Raw genomic sequence first — 21,776 nt, forward strand, 5'->3', positions numbered from 1 at the left:
CGATTGCATTCAAGAAAGACTGCAAGGTTTTTACTGGAATGACTTTATTGTTCAGAAGGAAAGGTATGTTCCAATAAGAGTGAAAGTGAAATCTGTGGACTTACTAATAATAATAATAATAATAATAATAATAATTTAATTTATTTCTATACTGCTATTCCAGGGATCACAGTGGTGTACAACAGCAAGTAAAACATACATCATATCATAAAAATACAACAATTAACAATTAAAAACAATTAAAACCCTACAAAACAACCCCATACAAATGGCTGGATAGATGGAATCTGCCAATTACATTGCCAGGGGAGAAAAGATGACAACAGGCTCATGGGGGAAAAGCCTGGCGAAATAAAAAGGTCTTCAGGTTCTTCTTAAAACCATCAAGGGTGGTGACTGTACGGAGCTCATGGGGGAGAGAGTTCCAGAGCTGAGGGGCCGAAACTGAAAATGCCCTCCGAGATGAACTAAATCGAGCATCTGGAACTCTCAAAAGATGTTTCCCACCCAACCTGAGAGTGCAGGGCGGACTGTATGGGGAGAGGCGGTCCTCCAAGTACCCTGGGCCCAAGCCATTTAGGGCTTTATAGGTAATAACCAACACCTTGTATTCGGCCCGGAAACAAATAGGCAGCCAATGGAGATCTTTCAATACTGGTGTTATATGGCTGGCCCTGGAACATCCAGTAACCAGCCTAGCAGCCATATTCTGAACTAATTGAAGCTTCCGAGTTTGGTACAAGGGTTACCCCATGTAAAGCACATTACAGAAATCCAACCGAGAGGTTACCAGAGCATGTACCACGGTTTCAAGGTCCCCCCGGCCCAGGAAGGGACGCAGCTGGCGTATCAGCCAAAGCTGATAACAAGTGCTCCTGACTGCCGCATTCACCTGAGATGTTAGGTGGAGTAACGAGTCCAGAAGCACCCCCAGACTGCGAGCAGAGTCCTTCACGGGGAGTGTGACCCCATTCAGGACAGGTGGAAAAATTTCCTTACCCGGGCCAGGGGAGCCTATCACCAGTACTTCCGTTTTCTCTGGATTCAAGCAGAGTCTGTTTTACCTCATCCAGCCCATTACCGACTCCAAGCAGGCATTTAGAGGAGAGATGCCATCCCTAGTCACTGCATCAGTCAGAGACACAGAGAAGACTATTTGGGTGTCGTCAGCGTACTGATAACACCGCGCCCTGTGTCTCCGGATGATCTCTCCCAGCGGCTTCATGTAAATGTTAAATAGCATAGGGGACAAAATCGCTCCCTGAGGGACCCCAGATGTAAGGGAACTCCTATCGGAGCGACAGTCCTCCAGCTCCACCATCTGGAATCTGCCCGAGAGGTAGGAACGGAACCACTGCAGAGCAGAGCCTCCGATACCCAACTCCCCCAGGCGTTCCAGAAGGATACCATGGTCGATGGTATCGAAGGCCGCTGAGATGTCCAAGAGCACTAACAGGGACACGCTCCCCCTGTCCATGCCCAGACGGAGATCATCAACTAGGGCGACCATAGCTGTCTCAACTCCATAGCCCGCCCGGAAGCCAGTTTGAAATGGGTCCAGATAATCCGTCTCATCCAAGATCCCCTGAAGCTGAAAGGCAACTGCCCTCTCGATCACCTTCCCTAAAAATGGCAGCAGCGAGACAGGCCGATAATTACTAGAAGGATGACGCCAATGTTGATGCCTAGGAAGATCTTTTGGGAGTGGTAATTGGAATTTGTGCAGTTTGGGAATTGTGTGACTTTTCAGATGTTGTTAAACTGCAACTCCTAGCATAGCCAATAATGTGGAATGCTGGGAGCTGCAGCTCAACAATATCTGGAGGACTACACAATTTTTTATTCTCAGGGCTCCTATCCTATGGACTGTATCTTACTCCCCATAGACAGACTAGACCAGTGATGGCGAACCTTTTAGGGACTGAGTGCCCAAACTAAAAGGTTTTCCAGCACCCGATGTTATCTGGTGCCGGGTGAGGGGGGAACCTCTGGGGGGGGGACTTCTGGGAGTGGGATTTCCACTTTCCAGGGGGTGAGACTTCCGGGGTGGGACTTCTTCCCCCTGCATCTTTGATCTTTAGCTGCCTCTCTGGAGACAGCTAGAAGCCCGGGGGGTGAGGGGGAAAAAAGAAGGCAGTTGAAGGTCCAGGACGGTCGGGAAGGTCCAGGACTTGCCCGCCCTCTCCGTGCCCTGAAAAATGGCTTCACATGTCATCTCTGACACATATGCCATAGGTTCGCCACTACGGGACCAGACAGGAGCAGAAGGGGTTCCTCTCATCCGTCATAGGAACAATGCCCCCTATTGACAGGAATGCTATCTGACAACAGAAAGCTCTGACAATTGTGCAGTTGGGCAACATAGGTGGCTTATTATTCTGTCTCACTCTGCATGTCCATACACTGTTTTACTGTCTACCTCCCACTCCATGTAGCAAAATACAGTCATCCTTTTCCGCAGCCCCCCCCCCCCCCCCCGAAAATGGAGACTCACCAATATTCAAGCCCCATAGGCTTGAATGGGGCGCATGCCGATAAGTGGATGCAGAGTGTGTTCTGTGGGGGTGCACCCCACTGGAAATAATGGAGGTCACCCTTCCATGAGTATTCAAGACCACAGACCTCAAGTCCGCGATAAAGGAGGAGCGACTGTAGGTCTTTACATGTGAACATATCACCATACTAATATTTGGAGAATATGTCATAAATCATTAATTTTCTGAAGAGCAATACTGGTAATGAAACATAAAATCTGACTGCTACACTAACCCACTCCAGTCTGGTACCTATCAGATGTGTTGGACTTCATCTCCCATTACTGCTAGTGGATTTGCCGTATTGGGGAATCCCTGTGAGCAGAGACTATCATCTTTTAATCTCTATGAAATGCTTTGCAAAATTTAGGTGCTTAATAAATGATGACTGGTAATAATTATGGTCCAATACACATGGGCAAAAAGCGCTGTCCTGGGGCCAATTGAAGGGCTTGGGAGAGCGGAGCATCCCCTTGAGACGGCACATGCACCGATGACGTTTGTTTTGCGCCACATCCAAATGGCACAGCACACAACGGACGTCACTGTACCGCTCCAGGGCACTAATAGTGCCTTGGCAGTGGCAGAAAAAGGAGCAGCGTTTTGCAGCTCCTTTTTCTGAGTGCATAATTGCCGCGATGTGCGGTCACCATGGCAATGATGTGGGGGATAAAGGGGCAGCCTCTATCTGCCCCTTTTCCCCGATTTGTCCAGCCCCTAAGTCTCATTACTTTTAAAATTGCAGCCTTCTATGCAGATCCTAAATATTGGTGGATTTCTGCTTTGTGAACATAGTTATAATGCGGTGATGTCTTGCGTTCAGTAACATTGCTTTAGTGCAATATGTTAATTATAATATATTACTCTATCTTTTTCACAGAATCATGAAGTAACTACAGACATTATATTGCATCATTTTTCCTGTGTGTAGATGAATAAATTCTGTTACCAGCTTCTGTTGATGTGAAATGTATCTTTGTGTGATTCTTTTAGTAACTCAGCAGCCACTTTTTTTCTTGCCATTTATGTCTAATGTATGTCACTTTGAAAACTGGTGTGAAAATCTTGAGTTTGAGCTACTTTCTTTTTTTTGAGGGGGCTATGTGCTTCGCCCCTCCTTCATAACAGATTAAACTAATCTGCATTAGGCAAACTAAAGCTAATAACTGAAGTTGAGCAATTTTAATTTCTTTGGCAGGGTTCTAAATTTTATGAAAATGAGCTTAAGAAAGACCAGCAAGTTAACAAACGAATTGAGAAACTGCTAGAACTAAAAAATAAAATTACAGATCAACAGATTATGAAAGCACAACTACAGGTAATGTGCACGTTTGTCTTGCAAGAATTAATGATAGAAATATTCCTCTGGTGTACTCCACATCAGTTATATATAAACTCGATTGAATTGGTTGACTCTGGGGAAGTAAAACTTTTATATGTCAAGCCTTAGGATGTGAGTAGAGAATTCTTCAGATAGCATGTGATAGCCTTATGTTTGAACATGGTATTAAGATCATTTTTGTCAAAACATTTGCTCTTCAAATATACAAAAGCCAGGTTGTTACATGGTGCATTCAGTCTTATCAACCTCTTGTCTGAACTCCAGGTGCACATTCTTTTTGGAGTGCCCCAACTGGTTTTTCTGGGTCTTCTAACCTTCATCTTCAACACCCTCAAAAGCTATTTAAGCTGTTATGACTGAAATCCTTTTTCTTTTGGGTGTGTGACAATCAGAGTGTGTGAGAGAGAACGAATAAACCTTCCAGGGTCCAAAAGATACTGCAGAAATAATCCAGTTCGAGACTGCTTTAACTGCTCTGGCTCAATACTAGGGAATTCTGGGAAGTGTAGTTTGGTGAATTTAGCATTCTCTATCAGAGATCGCTTTGGTGCCACAACAAATTACAATTCCCAGGATTTCCTAGCATTGAGCCAGGGCAGTTAAAGCATTCTCAAAATGTATTATTTCTGCATTATGTTTTGGACCCAAGTTAACTTGACTGCCTTCACAGTCTTATGTCCGTAATCTGGAAAAGGGTCTTGTAGAACCTTTCATACTGAAAGAAAGAAGCTGGTACCATAAATATATCTTCTGGTGCAAGTGGATGAACAGGTGACATATTATGGATGATGTGATGACATTTCTTAAGTAACTGAGTTGGCAGAGTTGGCATCTGGTGACAAGGCCTTATACCCATCTCCCCATCTGTGCTGTGGGTCCTCCTATAGGTATGTAACTGTGAAATTGGGAGACTGTAAGCAAGTAAAGTCCTGCCACCAAGAGCCTGAGAGAGAGAGAGAGAGAGAGAGAGAGAGACGCATTATTGTCCAGTAGTTAATTTATGATATGTCTTAGTGGTCTCAGGGGTTCTGCCATTTTCTGTCTTTAATCTGGAATGTAATAAATTAGTCCTGGGTACAAGTCATTGCACCAGAAGATAAACTGGAATAAATCAAACATTAGGAATGGGAATATTTTAAAAAAGCCAACAGTTACAGAACCCTTCATTCTTCCTGGACATTCCATCTTGGACCTAAGAACACTAGTCCTTCTACAGTAAAACTACAAAGGAAGTTTGGAAAGAGAAACAGCAAAATTGGAATATATCCACAAACTCTAGACAGTGGGTTGAACAGAGAATATGGTTTCCTGGCACACTATGAAGTTTATCGCACCGGGCTTGTGGGCCGTTCTCAGAATGGCCCAGCAGGAAATGGAACGAGTGGGGGACGGATTTTACCGCACATTCCAGTCCCTCACTCATTCCGTTCCCCCTCTCTTCTGTTCCCATTTCTGTTTCTGTTCTCAAAAATTCCCCCCTCTGGAACGGAATGGGCACAGAAGAGAGGGGGAACGGAATGAATGAGGGACTGGAGTGTGCGGTAAAATCCGTCCCCCACTCGTTCCGCACTCATTCCTGCTCCTTCTGTTCCATTCTCAGAATGGACCGTGCAGGAACAGTGCGATAAACTACCATATTAGAACAATAGTTAATACCCAAGCCTCATGAGGGCTCTCATGCCCATTTTATCACATCCTCTTTCTGGTTCCCATCCAGCATCATCCTACATTTTAATAACTCCCTCCACCATTCATATGGTTATCTACTCCCATTGACTTTAGCTCACCTCTTTTCCCCCAAGGATAATTAAAACTGAACTTTTCACCTCATCACCCACCCACAAGCTTTCTATTGCTATTCACAAACACACATTCATAGGTATAAATGTTTGTCCCTAGGCACTTTACTCCATAAATCTGTAGAAGCAGACTTAATCTACAAAAGTTTATGCTACCAACGTCTTTCTTTCAGCCTCAAAGGTGTTATAAGACACCTTTGCATGCTGATCCAGACTAACGTAGGCTATGTCTTTGAATTCTTCATATCTGCATTTATATTTGTATTTTCAGCAAGTGTATTTGTGCTTGCAGTCTCTAAAATATGGCCAGAATAAGATGCCAGATACTGCTGGATAAAGCAAGAGAAGGCATCTGAGTTTCATGAACCATATGGTATCAGAGTCTATCTTGTACAGTAATAGCTTGGCAGCAACTACTGAAGTTTCTGTTAGAGATCTGGGATTTCCACAGAGCCTTTCCTTAACTACACAAAAAAGTACAGGATTATATATATATATTTTACTACATTAATTTAGCTAATCATGTCATACTGTTCGTATGTGTATGAACCAATTTCCCAAGTCACAGCTTAAAGATGATTTGTAATGGAATCCTTATAGTGATTATTACGTAATGTGACAATTGCCCTGGTGACATGCTATCTTAAAGCTGCTGACATGCACCTTCTTTTACAGGACTACAAATTGTATGTATGTATGTATGTATGTATGTATGTATGTATATAAATAGTCCTAAAATATTATCTATAACACTATAGCTATTTTTATAGGTTTAACAAAAATGTTGATGGAAGGTCACAGTATGACTGGAAAAAATTCTGTATCTTCATACACTTGCCTTAATTTACTCCTACACAGATGGATCAATTTGTGATGGAAATGGAACGGAACCGTGATCTTAGCTGTACTATTGTGCATATTGACATGGATGCCTTTTATGCAGCTGTAGAAATGCGAGATAATCCAGAGCTGAGAGACAAGCCCATTGCGGTGGGATCAATGAGTATGTTGGTAAGATGGAAATCTTTGTTACAAAAATACATAAGTTTTCATAATCTTTCATTTAGAAGAATGTGTCAGTTCTTATGATAAACATATTCAAATAAAATAATTCAGAGACCACAACTTTAAAAATCCTTTAGATTCTGCACTTCTTGCATCCATCTGAAGGCAGAATATCTGAGCAACAACACTGTTAGGTAGGCAGTATAAATTACTGATGACAATTTCCACTTGATTGACATGGAAGACATGATTTAGAAGGTGAGAAAATGATGATGGGCTGGGATAGGATCTGTAAAAGCTATGTTCCAAAATATAAGAGATCAACAGATGAAATTAATAGGGTGATGGTACAGGACTCCTTCTCAATTAGCATTTTTCAATAAAAACTTATCAGCAAAGTGTTGGCATTGTGGTGGATCCACGGGTTTCTATATGCATATGTAGTGGGATTATCCTTTTGTTCAGAAATTTTGGGGTTAAGTGATAAGAAAGATTAATAAAATTATAGGCAAGGACATTCATTTGAGCAAAGAGAATTTTATAACATTAAATTTGAAGAATAAGGGAATGAATAATAATGAAGTAAAGTATATATTAAAAAGTAACACAAGCCATGATAGTATCAGGATGGAAAGAAAGTAAAAATTGGAACTTGAACAAGGTAGATAAGTATTTGGCAGACAACTTGCTGTTCGATATATTAGAGATAGAAGATTAAAATATACTGGAGAAAGGAGGGAAGAAGCTTGGAACTTGGGTTGGAAAATGACAATTCCCATTTGACTGACATGAAAGACATAGTTTAGAATGGTGGGTAAATGGGTAAATAATGATGATTAGGTTGGCATAGGATCTGTAAAAGCCATTTTCCAAAATATCAGCTAACCATGATAATCATTATTTAATTCATAAACTATTTCACCCATTGTATATCTAACTATAGATTTTTGAAGTAACCATTTCTAAACTTTATTAGTGAACTTTTTGAACTAGGATATCAAAATAATTATTGCCTGACTTCACTAAACACAATGCAAACATTATCTAATTTTGAAACTTTATTTTATATTTGAGATGAAGTAAATTATCCTTCTTCCAGTTGTAATAGAAAGTCTGTTATAGAAATAGTATTAATAGTGAATGAATCAAAGTCATCCGTTATTCTGCTGGTTAACTGGAGATTTCAAGTCCTGATGTAACTACTCTACACTGGCTGTATGTACTGGTGCATGTAAAAAATTGAGAAATGCTTTGTCTGTTTTGGACCCACTGTTTCTGGACCTGATCTAATGGCTTTGTCACACGAGGCAGGTAAATTGCAATTGTGTGTGTGCTGTGCGCTTTTATGTCTTACACTAGGATAATAGTGTCTTCAGTTGGGGCTTATCTCATGACACTATTCTTCTGTTTTTCTCCCATGGGAAACCGTTTTGAAAGTGTTTCTTTCTATTAACACAAAAATCCATTAATAACCTCCTTTCCTGCTAAAATCCAGGATTGCTTTTTGGGTGGTCAGGGAGTGTGCTTTAGGTGTGGTTTAGGAGCAAAGTTTTGGTTTTTCTGACAAGCCCCAGTTGGGAGGGGCTAATAATTTGCCAATTGAGAAGTAGTGGAAATTTCAATTTGATTTCTTCTCAATTGGCAAAGTAAAGAGAAGCTTTTAAACTTTTTTCTCTATAGAAAAAAAAAACAATTTTCAAATCTGCCCCCCCCCCCCCCCATACACACAAACAGCTGGGGCCAAGAGAAGCCAAAACTTTGCTCACTGCCTCCCTCATCCCGTCTCTTTTTCCTGCCCTGTTCCAAAGTCAGTCAGTCTGTCTGTCTGTCTGTCTCACACACACACTCACAGAAGCCTGGAAATAAGTTTTACAGTTTAAAAAACATTTGTTTCATTAACCCTGTCTTTGGTTTACTTGTTACCTCTAGCTTCAGACTTAACAATAATTGGCAGATGAAAGCCAGCATTAGTATAGATCAGACAGATAGATCAGTCGCTGGTTTTTATCTACCAGCAATTTGTTAAGTCTGAAGCTAGAAGTATGCTCTAGCCCTATCAGGAAGCTTCCCACCACAAGGAAAAAAGGCTTTTTTAATTAATAAAATCTTTTTTATTAATTTTATAAAATAAAATAAAACACGATGCACATCATCGTACAACTACATCTTGTTCAATTTCTTTTGTAATCTTTATAATTGACAGGTGTATGACCTTTATAACATCTGTTAAATAAAACTTCCTTTGTATATCTCCTCAGTGACGGATCCTTTTTATTTATATTTTTCCACTCCCTACCCCTCTTTATAACTCTTTCTCACAGTGACATCCTTTAAGGAAAAAAAGTCAAATAAGATTCTTTTATTTTATTTTATTTTATTTTTTTTGAGGGGACAGCTTGTATGTGCGTGTGTGCATGTATATATTTGCACCAAACTTGGAAAAGGGGCAGAGATAGTGTCTTGGAGCAGTTACAGTTTGGGCAGTCCCAAATGCTGTGTGTTTTTAGTACAAATGAAGGTTGCAATCCTGTATCGTAAAGTGCAAAAGGAAAGAGAGCAGTCCCAATTGCATAGCTTTTTACAAATAACACTGTTCTAGCAGAAGAAGAGGTTTGTGTGATAAAGTCCTAAGTCCCAGTGCTAAGACAGCCGAGTGTATTTTAAAATCCTTAGTTAAAATCTCTAGGTCAGTAAAGCAGCCATTTTTTTCTTCCTTTGCCCCAAGTCTCTTCATTTTTCATATCTCTAGCAGGTTCATGTCTAAAAAGATTATGGTTTTGGTATATAACATTTGTTATATAACAGGATGCAATTATTACCATATTAAACTGGTACTTGATATCTTTTTAATGGGACTTGATTGATCTAAGTGATATTCTTATCACAATATACAACCCATTTGAAATGGCTTACCATATGCTTTTAAATTATATCTTTATCTCTTTAAGTCCACTTCAAATTACCATGCTAGACGATATGGGGTACGTGCTGCTATGCCTGGGTTTATTGCTAAGAAGCTGTGCCCACATCTTACTATAGTGCCTTTAAATTTTAAGAAATATAAAGAAGTAAGTAAAGAGGTATGTAATTTAATTTCCATTTGGTTTTTGTTCTTCATTTACATGTTTATATAATAACCAACTAGCAATGCCCCAGCACTGTTTTACAAAATAAAAACAAGGATTGTCAGTAAAATCACAAATGGTGCAATAAAGATAGATAGAACAGTCAAAATGAATTTAAGATAATATAAGAAGTTAAAAAGAGAAGAGCTAGTTATTGCTCTATGACAACAGTGATAAAATCAAAGGCTAAGTTTATGCCTGAAGAATAAAGTCTTACAGCATGTACAATTAGAGGCTAAAAGGTAAGCCCCCTCCTAGGACACCTTGGAGAGTAGCACAAAAGGATGAAAACTGGAAATCACCTCCTGTTAACTTTTTTTTATAAAGATTCTCTTGGGCCTAAAATGACCCAGTAGACATAAACATGACAAAAGTGCTCCTATTATCTAAGTGTTTGGGGATATTTAGGGCAATTTTTTGTCAAAAAATATGACCCTCTGGGGATAAAAAATGACCCTGACGGTAGATATGGTCCATGAGTATGTCCATCCCATCTTATAACCTGTTTACTCTGACAGCCAAATGTTCATCCATTTGATGATTTGAATTTGTCATAAGTATTTCTTGTTCTGAAATTACTTTCACTGAGCTTCATATTTTTGTTAATTAGCTTTGACTTTTAATAAATTATCATGTTAAAAGTAATCTTATTAGATATGCAAGGAAGGGCAGTGAAAAGTAGGATGAATGTGTAAAACTGAATCAGTTTTTTCTAGTAGAACTAGCCTTAAGAGAAGTACCTCTTAATAATCCATTAGTACCTCTTAACAATCAGCTGTAGAGAATAGAATCTTATGTGATGAGTATTTTTTTCCTGTCAACATGTTTTTTTCTGTCAACATAAGCAAGTTTCCCTGAGGAGATATAGTTGCTTGCTTAACTATCAATTCTCATTTTAAATTCAAAAGAATTAAGCACTTTCTTTCCTGGAAACATGCCAAGGACCTGCTGCTAATGACTCAGAGACCAGCACTTGCCCACAGGCCACCATTTTGTGTAGCACCAATCTCACTGGCCTTACTCCTTATCCCAGATGATCTCTGCAACTATGTTTTCATCAAAGATTCAGAGAAAATGTATAATCAAAAGAAGGAAAGTAATTGCTTCATAATGAAGTATAAGAAATTCAATATAGCTGATGTCAGTCAGAAATATTTTTTAAAATTAGCAATAAGATCCTGAATTACCTAGCACCTAAAATTCAGCAGAGAGGAAAAGTAATAGAATGCAAGGCTGGAAGAATGCTACATTATACCCGTGCAAGGAACTTTTTGAAATTGTGTGCAACAGTGGTGTGGGGATGGCTGAGAAAGTCTTCTCTCTTACCAGAGAAAGATGTCCTACCAGCTCCCATGCTGCTCAGAAGCCAGTAGTGATGGCTCCCTATCCCATTTCCCGTATTGCTTATGGTACCTACAGCCATTTTACCCCTGCCTTTGTAGGATCACAACCAACATATAATAATTTAATGGGCTAAATTTTATTACAAGGACAATATATGCTATATATAAGTATTGGCATGGATCTAGCCTTTTCCCTATCAGTTGGAAGAGTAGAAACTCTACTCTGTTCCACTGATTCTTTCTCTTTTTGAAGCTCACAGTACGACCTTCCATGTTGAACTCTGTAAAACTGGTTGGAAAAGGAACTTGGATCCCCCCAACAGTGACACATCTTTGTAATTTTATATTAATATTTATCAAGGTTAGAGAAATATTAGCTGAATATGATCCACATTTTTTGCCTATGGGCCTTGATGAAGCTTACTTGAACATAACAGAACACTTAGAAGAAAGGAAGAACTGGGATGAAAGCAAGAGAAAACATTTAATCAAAACAAACAGCTCTGCTCTAGATGGTAAGCAATTATCTAAAAGTTTGCCTGTTTTTTGTTTTGCAGTTTTGGGATGATTATTTGGGCCAAAGTAGCCCAATAGCCATATTTTGAAGCAATTCCTTACCTGAGTTGTCTACTGTAGTGCCCTGCGGGCTGCTTGTCAATGTGAAAAAAGAATAAGTAGGTAGTAATAAGATAGACTAATGCCATAGTTCAGAATTCCACTTTTAATACTTATGTGTAAGAGTCATCTTTCATTTCAGTGTAGAAAGGCTCTTTGCTTATGCCTACTAACTTAGGTAACTGGCTATTATTATTATTATTAATAACCTTTATTTATAAAGTGCTGTAAATTTACACAACGCTGTACATGCAATCTTTTTAGTTAGACGGTTCCCTGCCCTCGGGCTTACAATCTAAAAAGACATGACACAGAAGGAGAAGGGAGTGGTGGAGGGAGAGGGTAAGAGGTCCAGCAGTTCCTCTCTACCTCCGAGGCCTGGACCAAGGCAGATGGACTGGAGGAAGGGCTTGGCTTCAAAATGGAAGGTTAATCTTCATCCAGGGAAAATACATACTCTCAAGTAGGATAATACATATACAATACATAGCAATACAGGAAATGGTTTGATAAACAGGCACTAAAAGAACATCAGATGGTAAGCGACAATTATGCAATGCCTGGGAAGGCTTCTCTGAACAGGATGGTTTTCAACTCCGTTTTGAAGCTAGTTAAAGAAGTGATGGCTCTTGCTTGTGGGGGAAGAAGATTCCAGGAGTGAGGGGCAGCAAGTGGAAAGGGGCGAATCCGGGATGGGGCAGAGGAAATATATGATTGGTTTTCTAAATTACAAGCCTTAATCAAAGCCCTATTTTACTTTATGAAGAAAACATTATAATTTGTAAAATTCTTACTTATTTATTACTGCATCTTTAGGCCATTCAGTAATGTTTGTTGGGTAGCTTACTTAAAATAAAACTGAGTTATTCGTGCATTAGTAACTTAAACCTATGACAACTGCAGTGCACTTTATTTTGAGCTACACTTAGACCTTATATGGATACTGCAGGTAGTGCAGAAGTAAGCAGCTTGACTGCTTTTTGGGGTTTCCTGCCATATGCACATGTGACTCTTGTGCTGAAAGCTGTTTTCTGCTACTTTGCTACTAAACCAGGCTTAAGTTGTTACACTTAGGGCCAGAGCAGATAGGCATGAAAGAGTGACCTGAGTCTGCTCTGGCCAAAAGCAGGTCAGGACTCTGACTGCACGGCCTGCTCTCAAAGTGGGCCACAGATGCAGGGCCAAATCTGCGCCACCAGGAGCCAGATTATCCCAGCTCCTTTTTGCTCTGGTCCAAAGATTGGAGTACGGCTTTGGTGCGGTTTCGGGCCACTTTGGAAGCTTGTCACACCTCCAGAAGAACAAGAAGCCACTTCATTTGGCCCGTCTGTTCGGGGTCTCAGTTTAGAAAACCCTAAACAGCTCAGGACCAAGTTATCATAAAAACTATCCTAGTGTCTATACTCTGATGGGAAGGCTCTGCTTATTGTACTGAGTCATAGTGAAACCCATTTAGCTGTGGTGTGGAGGAAAACCTTCTCTGTAGTGTTGTCCACCATATGGATTGATTTCTCTGTTGGAACCAGGGAGGCTCCCAGTGTCAGATATTTCTGCTGCCAACTGAAAATTAATTTGTTTACCAGGTAACTAACCTAATAAATTAGCCATTTGATTTTAATGAATTATTTTACTGGATTTTTTATTTTATTTTCTCACCATTTCACTTGGTTTTATTGTATTGTCATTTAAAAATAATAATATTGTCTATCATTTGGAGATTTCACAAAATGAAAAGCAGTATAAAAGTATTTGATTATCATTATAAAAATGAAATGTTATCTGTATAATTATTATTGTAATGTGTAACTCATCTGTATGCAGTATTCAAACAATCCTCCTTTTTTGTGGATCTTTGGGCCTTTTAGTTTTCTACCTGGAATAGTTGTCTCACCAGTAATAACAATCACAATACTTATTGTTGTTAACTATTGTCAAGTCAACTGTGACGTATGGCAACTCTATAAATGACAGACAACCAGTGTCCAAAACACACTGCAGAAATAATCCAGTTTGAGACCGCTTTGACTTCCCTGGCTCATTGTTAGAGAAGTATGGGAACTGTAGTTTTGTGAGACATTTAGCCTTCTCTGTCAGAGAGCTCTGGTGTCACAATAAACTACAGTCCCCAGGATTCCCTGTCACTGAGCCAAAGCAGTTAAAGCAGTCTTAAACTGGATAATTTCTACAATGTGCTTTGGACCCAAGGCTCCCTAACATTATAATTTAAAAGAGATTTATAAGAATTTGGCAATTGGAATGAACTGAAAGGCTGACCTTCTGCGTAACTGTGGAAAAGAATTTGCAGTTGAAAAAGTTTTATGTACAGAGTTCTAATGACTTCTTTTTTTATATATAATGAGGTAAACAAAAGAGAATTATGTATGATGAGTCAAAGTTGAGTGAAAATGCACATTCCTGTTCACCGGACTTGTTTGGTGATGATATTTTGAAGTGCAAGCAAAATGTTGGCCCTCTACTGCACTCAGAAGAAGAAGAACACCAGCAATCAACAGCTCCAACAAAATCAGTTGTCTTTGGAACATCAGCTGAAGAAATTGTGGAGGAAATTCGCTTTAGAATTGAACAAAAAACAAGGCTCACTGCCAGTGCAGGTAACCATGTCTTGTTTGTAATATGTATGATTCAAAAATTCTGTTCCGTACATCTCAACAGGTCACAAGTACACTCTAAATATTCCTGCCATGTAAAGCAGTGCCCAGGTTCTGTTTATAGAAAAAGCTGATATAAGGACAGTGGCTTGCTAAAATCACTATCTGAGTCATGTACTTGAACTGCAAGAAGGTCCTGTAATGTCCAGGTGTTAATGAACAGTGGTAGTGGTTGTTAACTGTCCTCAAGTCAACCCTGACTAATGGCGACCCTGTGTAGGAGACATCTCCAAGACCCACTGTCTTCCACTGCTTTACTTAGGTCTTGCAGATTCAGGCACATGGCCTCCCTGATTTAGTCCATCTATCTGGGATGCAGTCTTCCTCTTTTTCTTGTACCTTTCCTAGTATTATTGTCTTTTTCAATGGGTCATGCTTTCTCATGGGTCTCCACCACACCACAAGCACAGGTTGATGGGGGCTTGGGGTGAGCAGTGCCAAAGAGTCTAAACAGTCTTATTTTTCATCCTTCTAGACTTAAGTGAAAGGTCACATTCCATTTGAGGAAGAAAGGCTATTTGAGAGCCTCCCAAAAGTTGCAAGGCAGGGAAATAGCTTTAAAATGGAAAGTTATGCCCCTCCCCCAGAGACTTCCAAAAGTGTGACTATTCATTTTATTACCAATTATTTTGACAGCAGGACAACTCTGTATTGTTAGATGTGGGCAGAGGGAGGCAGGGGCGTATTGGGTGGCTTGGCAAGCTGTCTAATCTCTAAACCTGATGTGAATAGTTCTTCAGCAGCACTTTGAATTTCAGGTACAAATTGGGAGCCAAGATACCTGTTTATTCAGAAATCAGATGTTACTGGTCCTACTCAGTAGCCTGACAGCTTTGTTTTGTATTAACTGCTAATTCTGAACAGTCTTCAGAGGCATTCTTGTCTACAATGCATTGCATTGGCCTTATCTAGACATTACCAGAACATAGCTGTTTTTGTCTTGGAGAAGTTGGCTAACCAGCCAAGTGAAAGTTGGAAAGTTTTCCACTTGAGCTTCCAATGACAAAGCTAGATCTATGACAATTCTCGGAGTATTAAACATTTCCTTTACAGTGGACTACACTGCATCTAGAAGTAGATTATTGATAAGAGACTGCTTATTTATAATTAGTATAGTGTTTTAAAATGGTTGCATTTGGTGTTAAATAATGTCAATATGTAAAATTAGTTGTGATTATATTGGAACTTTTTAATTTTGTTGGGATCTTTTAATTTTAGTTGAATATTTAATTCTGTGCATCTCAACTCTGGGAAAAGATAGGATAAAAATTAAATGAATAGAGACACTGTTGGAAGTTATTCTATTTTAGCATTTCAACTGCTTCATCTGAATTGGATATTAAAAAGGATAAAGTGTTGCTGGTGGTGCCTCATTCCAGAATCTCAGATTGCCATAGCAGTTTCATGTAGGTGTTCAAACCATATTTCTTTAAAAATCGTTTCATTTCAATTTAATTTTTCCATTTCATTTGCATGACTGGTGCACAGTTGTTTGGCAACCGTCTTAGCTTTGCATAAAGAATTCATAGTCTTCTACTCTTTCTTTTTTTTAATAGTTTTATTTATTTATTTTAAAATACATCATTTGTACTCTTTCAATACTACATACGAATGGTTGTACTTTATTGTTGTGAGAATTTTCATAAGCTCAGAATTGAGATCATGGTTGTTAGGACTTCTTCATCTCTTTGAAAATGTGTTCAACTAAAATAAAAACCAGTTGTGTTCATCACATATTTAACACTAGAATTTTATCTCTAAAATGACAGGGAATAGCATTTTGTTTTATTTCTGCTTAGGTATTGCTCCAAATACAATGTTGGCAAAAATGTGCAGTGATCAAAATAAACCTAATGGTCAATACAGAATCCCCCCAGACAGAGAAGCTGTGATGAACTTCATCAAGGATTTAGCCATCAGGAAGGTGAGAAGTTATGATTTATTAATTATTCAGTGGTGTTGTCTTTATTATCATTGGTATCAACTAGGGATGTATTGCTGTAAATTGTTTGTTCCTGCAGGTCAGAATGCTTAATTCTCTCAATTACAGGACCCTCTTCTTGCAGAGGAGAAAGTCTCCCTTGCCACTCCCCCCTTCCTTTTCCTTTTTCTCCCGAGCAGTAGGAGGAGCTGAGTGAGGATCACAGAGGCTGTAGCCTTACACCATTCTGGCTCATCCCCCTCCCTTTACTCACCCCCTGCATGATATTAGAAAGATGGAGAGGACCTGAGTGAGGTTCATGAAGGCTACAGCCTTTTTCTACCCTGGATTGACTTCCCTTTGCTTGTTATCCCCCCCCCCCCCCGCTCTCCATGACATCAAGGGGGTTGGGAGAAGCCAAGAGATCATCATGGAGGCTATAGCCTTCCACAGTCCTGGTTCAGCACTTATCTCCCAGCACTGCTGGGAAGGAGCAGCTGAAAGAGGAGGATTATACTCACCACTTGCATTCTGATACCTGGTTCAAAATGATGCAGATATTGTGGTGGTGTACCCACAAAGATCCTCCTCACTTGCCAGCCAATGGGAATAGGTGAATCAGGAGTGGGAAGGAGGTAGGAGGTTTGAAGATGGCGGCTTGGGCAGAAAAAAGAAAAGGGCTTGAAGTTTCTTCTCATCAGTGTCTTTGGACTCTTGAGAAGCCCCTTTCTCATGTTTTTTCCTTGAGTCTTCAAATATTCTTTCCACCCTCGTAACTGCAAACAATAGACTATCCTGTTCTTCTGAGTCTTCATCGCTTATATGCCTTAAAGGATTTTGCACTCCCTAATAGCATTCAAATCCATTTCTTGTACATTTACATTAGGTATGCACAGAGTGCATCACATTCCAAGGAACTGGGGTAGATGTGATCCCTTTTGCACTTCAGCTATCTGTGTGTTCCAAAAACTGACTCTACAAGGCTATGAAACTCTTCAGAGGTGTTTTTGGGTAGCCTGGAAGACTGTGGGGCAGGGGAAATGCTAAATGTTTTGTCAGCAGAATGTTGAATTTAGCCTCTTATCTGTAGGTTTTATATTCCCCCTGTCCAGAGCTTGAACCAAGCAAAATGCAAGTGTACTGTTTTCAAGTCTTCTAATTTTATGATTATAGTAATGATTATTTTATTATTTTATGCTTTTTCAAAAACTACTTTGAAGGCTTTCTGGTAGTTTAAAAAATCAGAGAAATGAGAAATAAAAATACATTGGAGGTAGTTGCTTTGCCCTGTTTAAGAAAGATTCCAAAAGTTTTAGTAGTATAATAAGGACCACATAAAAAGTTACAAAGTGTTTGATTACAATTTCATATATCACAATTTTTATACATATTATTCTCAACTTATAAATTTACAAATTTAACCAAAAAATAGAATGCATTTTACGCATCACGTTTCCTAAAGCCCATGTACCATCCAGCGCAACAAATTTTATAAATACTGGTGGGGCCCATAAGTTATTGCCCATATTCCATCCAATATTTAATTACTGGGATCCATTCTATTTCTCTTTTTTCCTTTACTTCATTCTTGAGTAATGCGGTCAGAATATCCATGTCTTTATATTCTATTACTTTTTTCAGCCACTCCTCTGTACTTGGGATATAGTCCAATTTCCAGCTTTTTGCCAGTAAGATTCTTGCTGCAGTAACCAAATACAATATAATTCTCCATAGACGTCTTTCCACTTTTCCCCCCAGAAATGATGTCATATTTAATAAATACAGTTCAGGAGATATCAGGAATTGTATCACAAAGATTTCTTGAATGCAATTATGAATTTTGGACCAGAATTTTTTAATTTTTGGGCATGTCCACCACATGTGGTAGTAGGAGCCTTTTTCCTTATGACATTTCCAGCATCTGTTATCTTTTAATTTGTAATATCTAGCTATCCTACATGGTGTATAATACCATCTATTCACTGTTTTGATATGATTTTCAATAAGATCTTGAGATGCTGTGAATTTACGAGATTTTCCCCATGTATTTTCCCAGTTCTCAAACAAAATTTCATGCCCCATCTCTTGTGCCCACTTGACCATATATGTGGTGACTGTTTCTTGTTCTAATGACCTTGCTAAAAATAACTTATACAGTCTTGATATTTTCCCTTTATCTTTTCCCCATATTATTTTGTCTAGTTCATTTTCCTCTTTCTCAAATCCAACACTTTTAGCATCTTTCTTAAATCTTAAAGTTATTTGTAAGTATTCAAGCCATGTTATATTATTTCCGTCATCTTTCATCTCTTGTTCTGATTTTAATTTTAGATTGCCATTTCTATCTCTCACTGTTAGGTCCTTATATGTAGTCCAACTTTTTTTTTCTCCTTTCCCCCTACCAATCTGGAACGCTTCCTCTATAGAAACCCACTCTGGTATACTTCTGTAAAACTTTTCCTTTGTTGAACGCTTTTCTTATGCTATGCTTATATATATTTTTCTCTTGTATTTCCTTGCTATACCATAGATGGGCATGCCATCCCTTGTTCATATTGTATGCTTCCAAATTCAATAATTTTTTATCTTGTAGCCTTATCCATTCTTCTATCCACAACATAGAACATGCCTTATAGTATATTTTTAAAATATACTATAACCAAATAAAACCAAATAAAAACTATATGAAAAAAAAAAGTTACAAAGTGAGCAGCGTACAGTGGAACTTTGTGTATGGGAGAAATCTTCCCTCCAGTAAGCAATGTTACCCAATTTGACTTCTTTTACTGCATTATGCAAATCTCCATATTTGCTAATATAAAGATTATCACATTTTTCTTTGCTTTTATTCTCTCCATTACAAAGGACGTCTCTGTTCTTCTGATTAGTGCTAGAGTAACTGCTGCCTTTTATACTTTCAGAAGGAATGCTGCCATTACATCTTTGCCCCAGTAACTTTTGATATAGCCTGAGATCCTTTTGTTGTATGTGGCACATAACACTGAAGCTGTCCCCATTTTCGTATCTCTATATCTGATGAAGCACTACCCTTTTTTCTACCTTTGGAGATGCTTTGTGAAATGCCAGTGAGAGCGTCTTACCTTGCCTGTTATTTTTTAGGATTTACCTCCCTCCACAGTCTCTAGACATTAAATGTCAGAGCAGGAAGCAAATGCCTCTTGTTTTAGGTGCACATGTGGGTAAATACTCATGCATGAATACTCAGGACCCATGTAACATACAACCAGTTAATTGCTGACACTCTTGCTTTTGTAAGACATTTTGAAATGCTAATAATGGTATTCTGTTTTCCAAGTAGAATGAACAATCAAGCTCTTGGCTTTTAAATCAGTTAGGTCAGTGCTCTGTGAAGTAAATACACCCACTAGTATTTTTAAATCCCTATCCCATAGAGTGGGACATCATCAGGTAATGGAAGTGGAGTTGTACTGTATAGGTTATTTAATCTCTACATTATTTTAAGGTTTTAAAATGACTAAGAAATGTAGACTAGGATGCAGACTCTCAGCTCTTACCATCAATAAAGCTAAATTAGATCAGCACCACAGGTAACTTTCCTATCTTACAATGGAGTTCCTATAATAAAGCCTTTACTGTAGTTTGTTTCTCCAAGCCATTGGTGTCTTTACTCCTTAATCCATACCTCTAACTACTGCAGGTATTCTCTGTAATTTCTTCATAACTGGCAACATATTTTTCCCTGCCTTGTGTGTTTCTTTGGCTGCCACTTTGAGTCTGTAAATGAGCTACAATGAAGTCAGAAGCTTACTTGCTTACTACTTTGTGTGCTGTGAGATGTATTAGGTGGCCCTAATAGAGGTTAGAGACATTGGGGCTTAGGTAGAGGGTGTAGCTTTCAGAAAAGCTACAGCCTTGGTGGCTTCCTCCCTCAACTCATTTAAGCACTGGTATTAGCATTCTGCTGGTCTTAGAGCAAAATAAAATGCATTGACTTTCTACCAGATAAATTTCCTTATCTATTTGATGTCAGTGCAGAAAATGCAGTAGGCTCACCAGGTACAGGCAGCACTCAGCAAGGCCATATAACTATTTAAAAAAAAAAAAAAAAAGAAAGTCACACTTTCAAAGATAATAGCTAAGTTGATGTCACTCTTTTCTAATTTACATAATGCTTTCTATGTTAGAACTTTCTCTTATGATTAATTATGGGGAATAAATGAGATTGATAAGTATTCTGTCTACTAGAGGAAAGCATGATTTCATTGTTTTAGAAGTACTCTAGCTTGTATGCCGAGGTGTTCTATCAGTAGAACAAAATCACTGTGGCAGATCGAAATCCTCTTTCACCAGTGTCCCATGTGCCCTCTGAATCTGCTCTGGAGGGTTTGGATGCTTCCAGAGAAAATGTAGGGTGCTGTGAGGAGTGGTACGCATACTCCTGTTGCCCAAACAGGGTTTGGCTTAGCTTCCAGTTTTATTGGTGTATATTAACTGTGTTTCAGGTGCCTGGCATAGGAAAAGTAACAGAGAAGATGCTCAGAGCTTTGGGAATTGTGACATGCACTGACCTTTACCAGCAGAGGGCACTGATTTCTCTACTCTTTTCTGAAACATCTTGGCGTAATTTCTTGGAAATCTCTCTTGGTTTGGGTTCTACACATTTAGAAAGGTATTTGTGTGTAATTAACTGTGTTCAATCCAAAATGTTTTGCACATCTTTTATTAGCAAGGTAGGCTTTGCTTTTCAGCATAGGAAAGGAATGCATGAAGTTGCCCTTTGCTAAGTCAAGGATATGTTTCATCAAATCCAATATTTACTCTGACTCGCAGCATCATTTGAGATTGTCAAGCAGATGTTGTTCTTCTTTCTTCTTTAGATTGTTAAATGTAAAATAGCATATATTTTATATCTTTAAAAGATATTGATTAAACCGAGTTCACCTGTTGTAAATTAGGGTTAGGCAACCTTGGGCCATTCACTTCTTCTTCAAAATAGAATAAGAGCAATTCAGGGAGTTGGGAAGGGATGGCGGTAATAGAAAAACAGTGCTTAGCTTGCTTTTGTTTTAGATTGTAAAAGAGATTTGTTCTCTTAAAAGCAAAGTAAAACTGCAAACTTACAAAATCTAATGAAACATGAGTTACTGATGTTTTATCGCTTTTATATCATGTACATTACAGTGATTAAATTTTTAGTTATATGTATGTGTGTTTCATGCTATCTCTGTATAAACTGCTCAGAAATGTTAAGATTTCATTATTTGGATATACAATATTGAAATATAATTGGTTAATTTTTCTTAGGCCCGGTACAAACTGGAGCAAAGTGCCAGCCTTGGGTTGATTTTAGGGCTCGGGAGAGCAGAGCGTCTGCATGCTCCTGCCTACTGCACCATAATGGCTTGCCCCCATCCAGACGGGGGGGCGCCATGATGACGTTA

General features: G+C 38.9%; 1 protein-coding gene across 5 annotated transcripts in view; it reads left to right on the forward strand.

Moving 5' to 3' along the window:
• Positions 1-21,776, forward strand: part of POLK (DNA polymerase kappa) — a 56,166-nt gene that overhangs the window by 14,827 nt on the left and 19,563 nt on the right. For 4 of the 5 annotated variants that reach the window (XM_042453197.1, XM_042453196.1, XM_042453198.1 and 1 more), the window contains 7 exons: positions 3,733-3,852; positions 6,534-6,686; positions 9,629-9,760; positions 11,510-11,663; positions 14,124-14,375; positions 16,232-16,356; positions 20,838-21,004. In XM_042453197.1, the coding sequence (XP_042309131.1) occupies positions 3,733-3,852; positions 6,534-6,686; positions 9,629-9,760; positions 11,510-11,663; positions 14,124-14,375; positions 16,232-16,356; positions 20,838-21,004 (1,103 nt within the window). The remainder of the gene's footprint in view (positions 1-3,732; positions 3,853-6,533; positions 6,687-9,628; positions 9,761-11,509; positions 11,664-14,123; positions 14,376-16,231; positions 16,357-20,837; positions 21,005-21,776) is intronic. The other variant, XM_042453199.1, reaches the window with a different exon arrangement.

The sequence above is a fragment of the Sceloporus undulatus genome, chromosome 2 (assembly GCF_019175285.1).
Source record: "Sceloporus undulatus isolate JIND9_A2432 ecotype Alabama chromosome 2, SceUnd_v1.1, whole genome shotgun sequence".
In the NCBI taxonomy this organism is placed as follows: Eukaryota; Metazoa; Chordata; class Lepidosauria; order Squamata; family Phrynosomatidae; genus Sceloporus; species Sceloporus undulatus.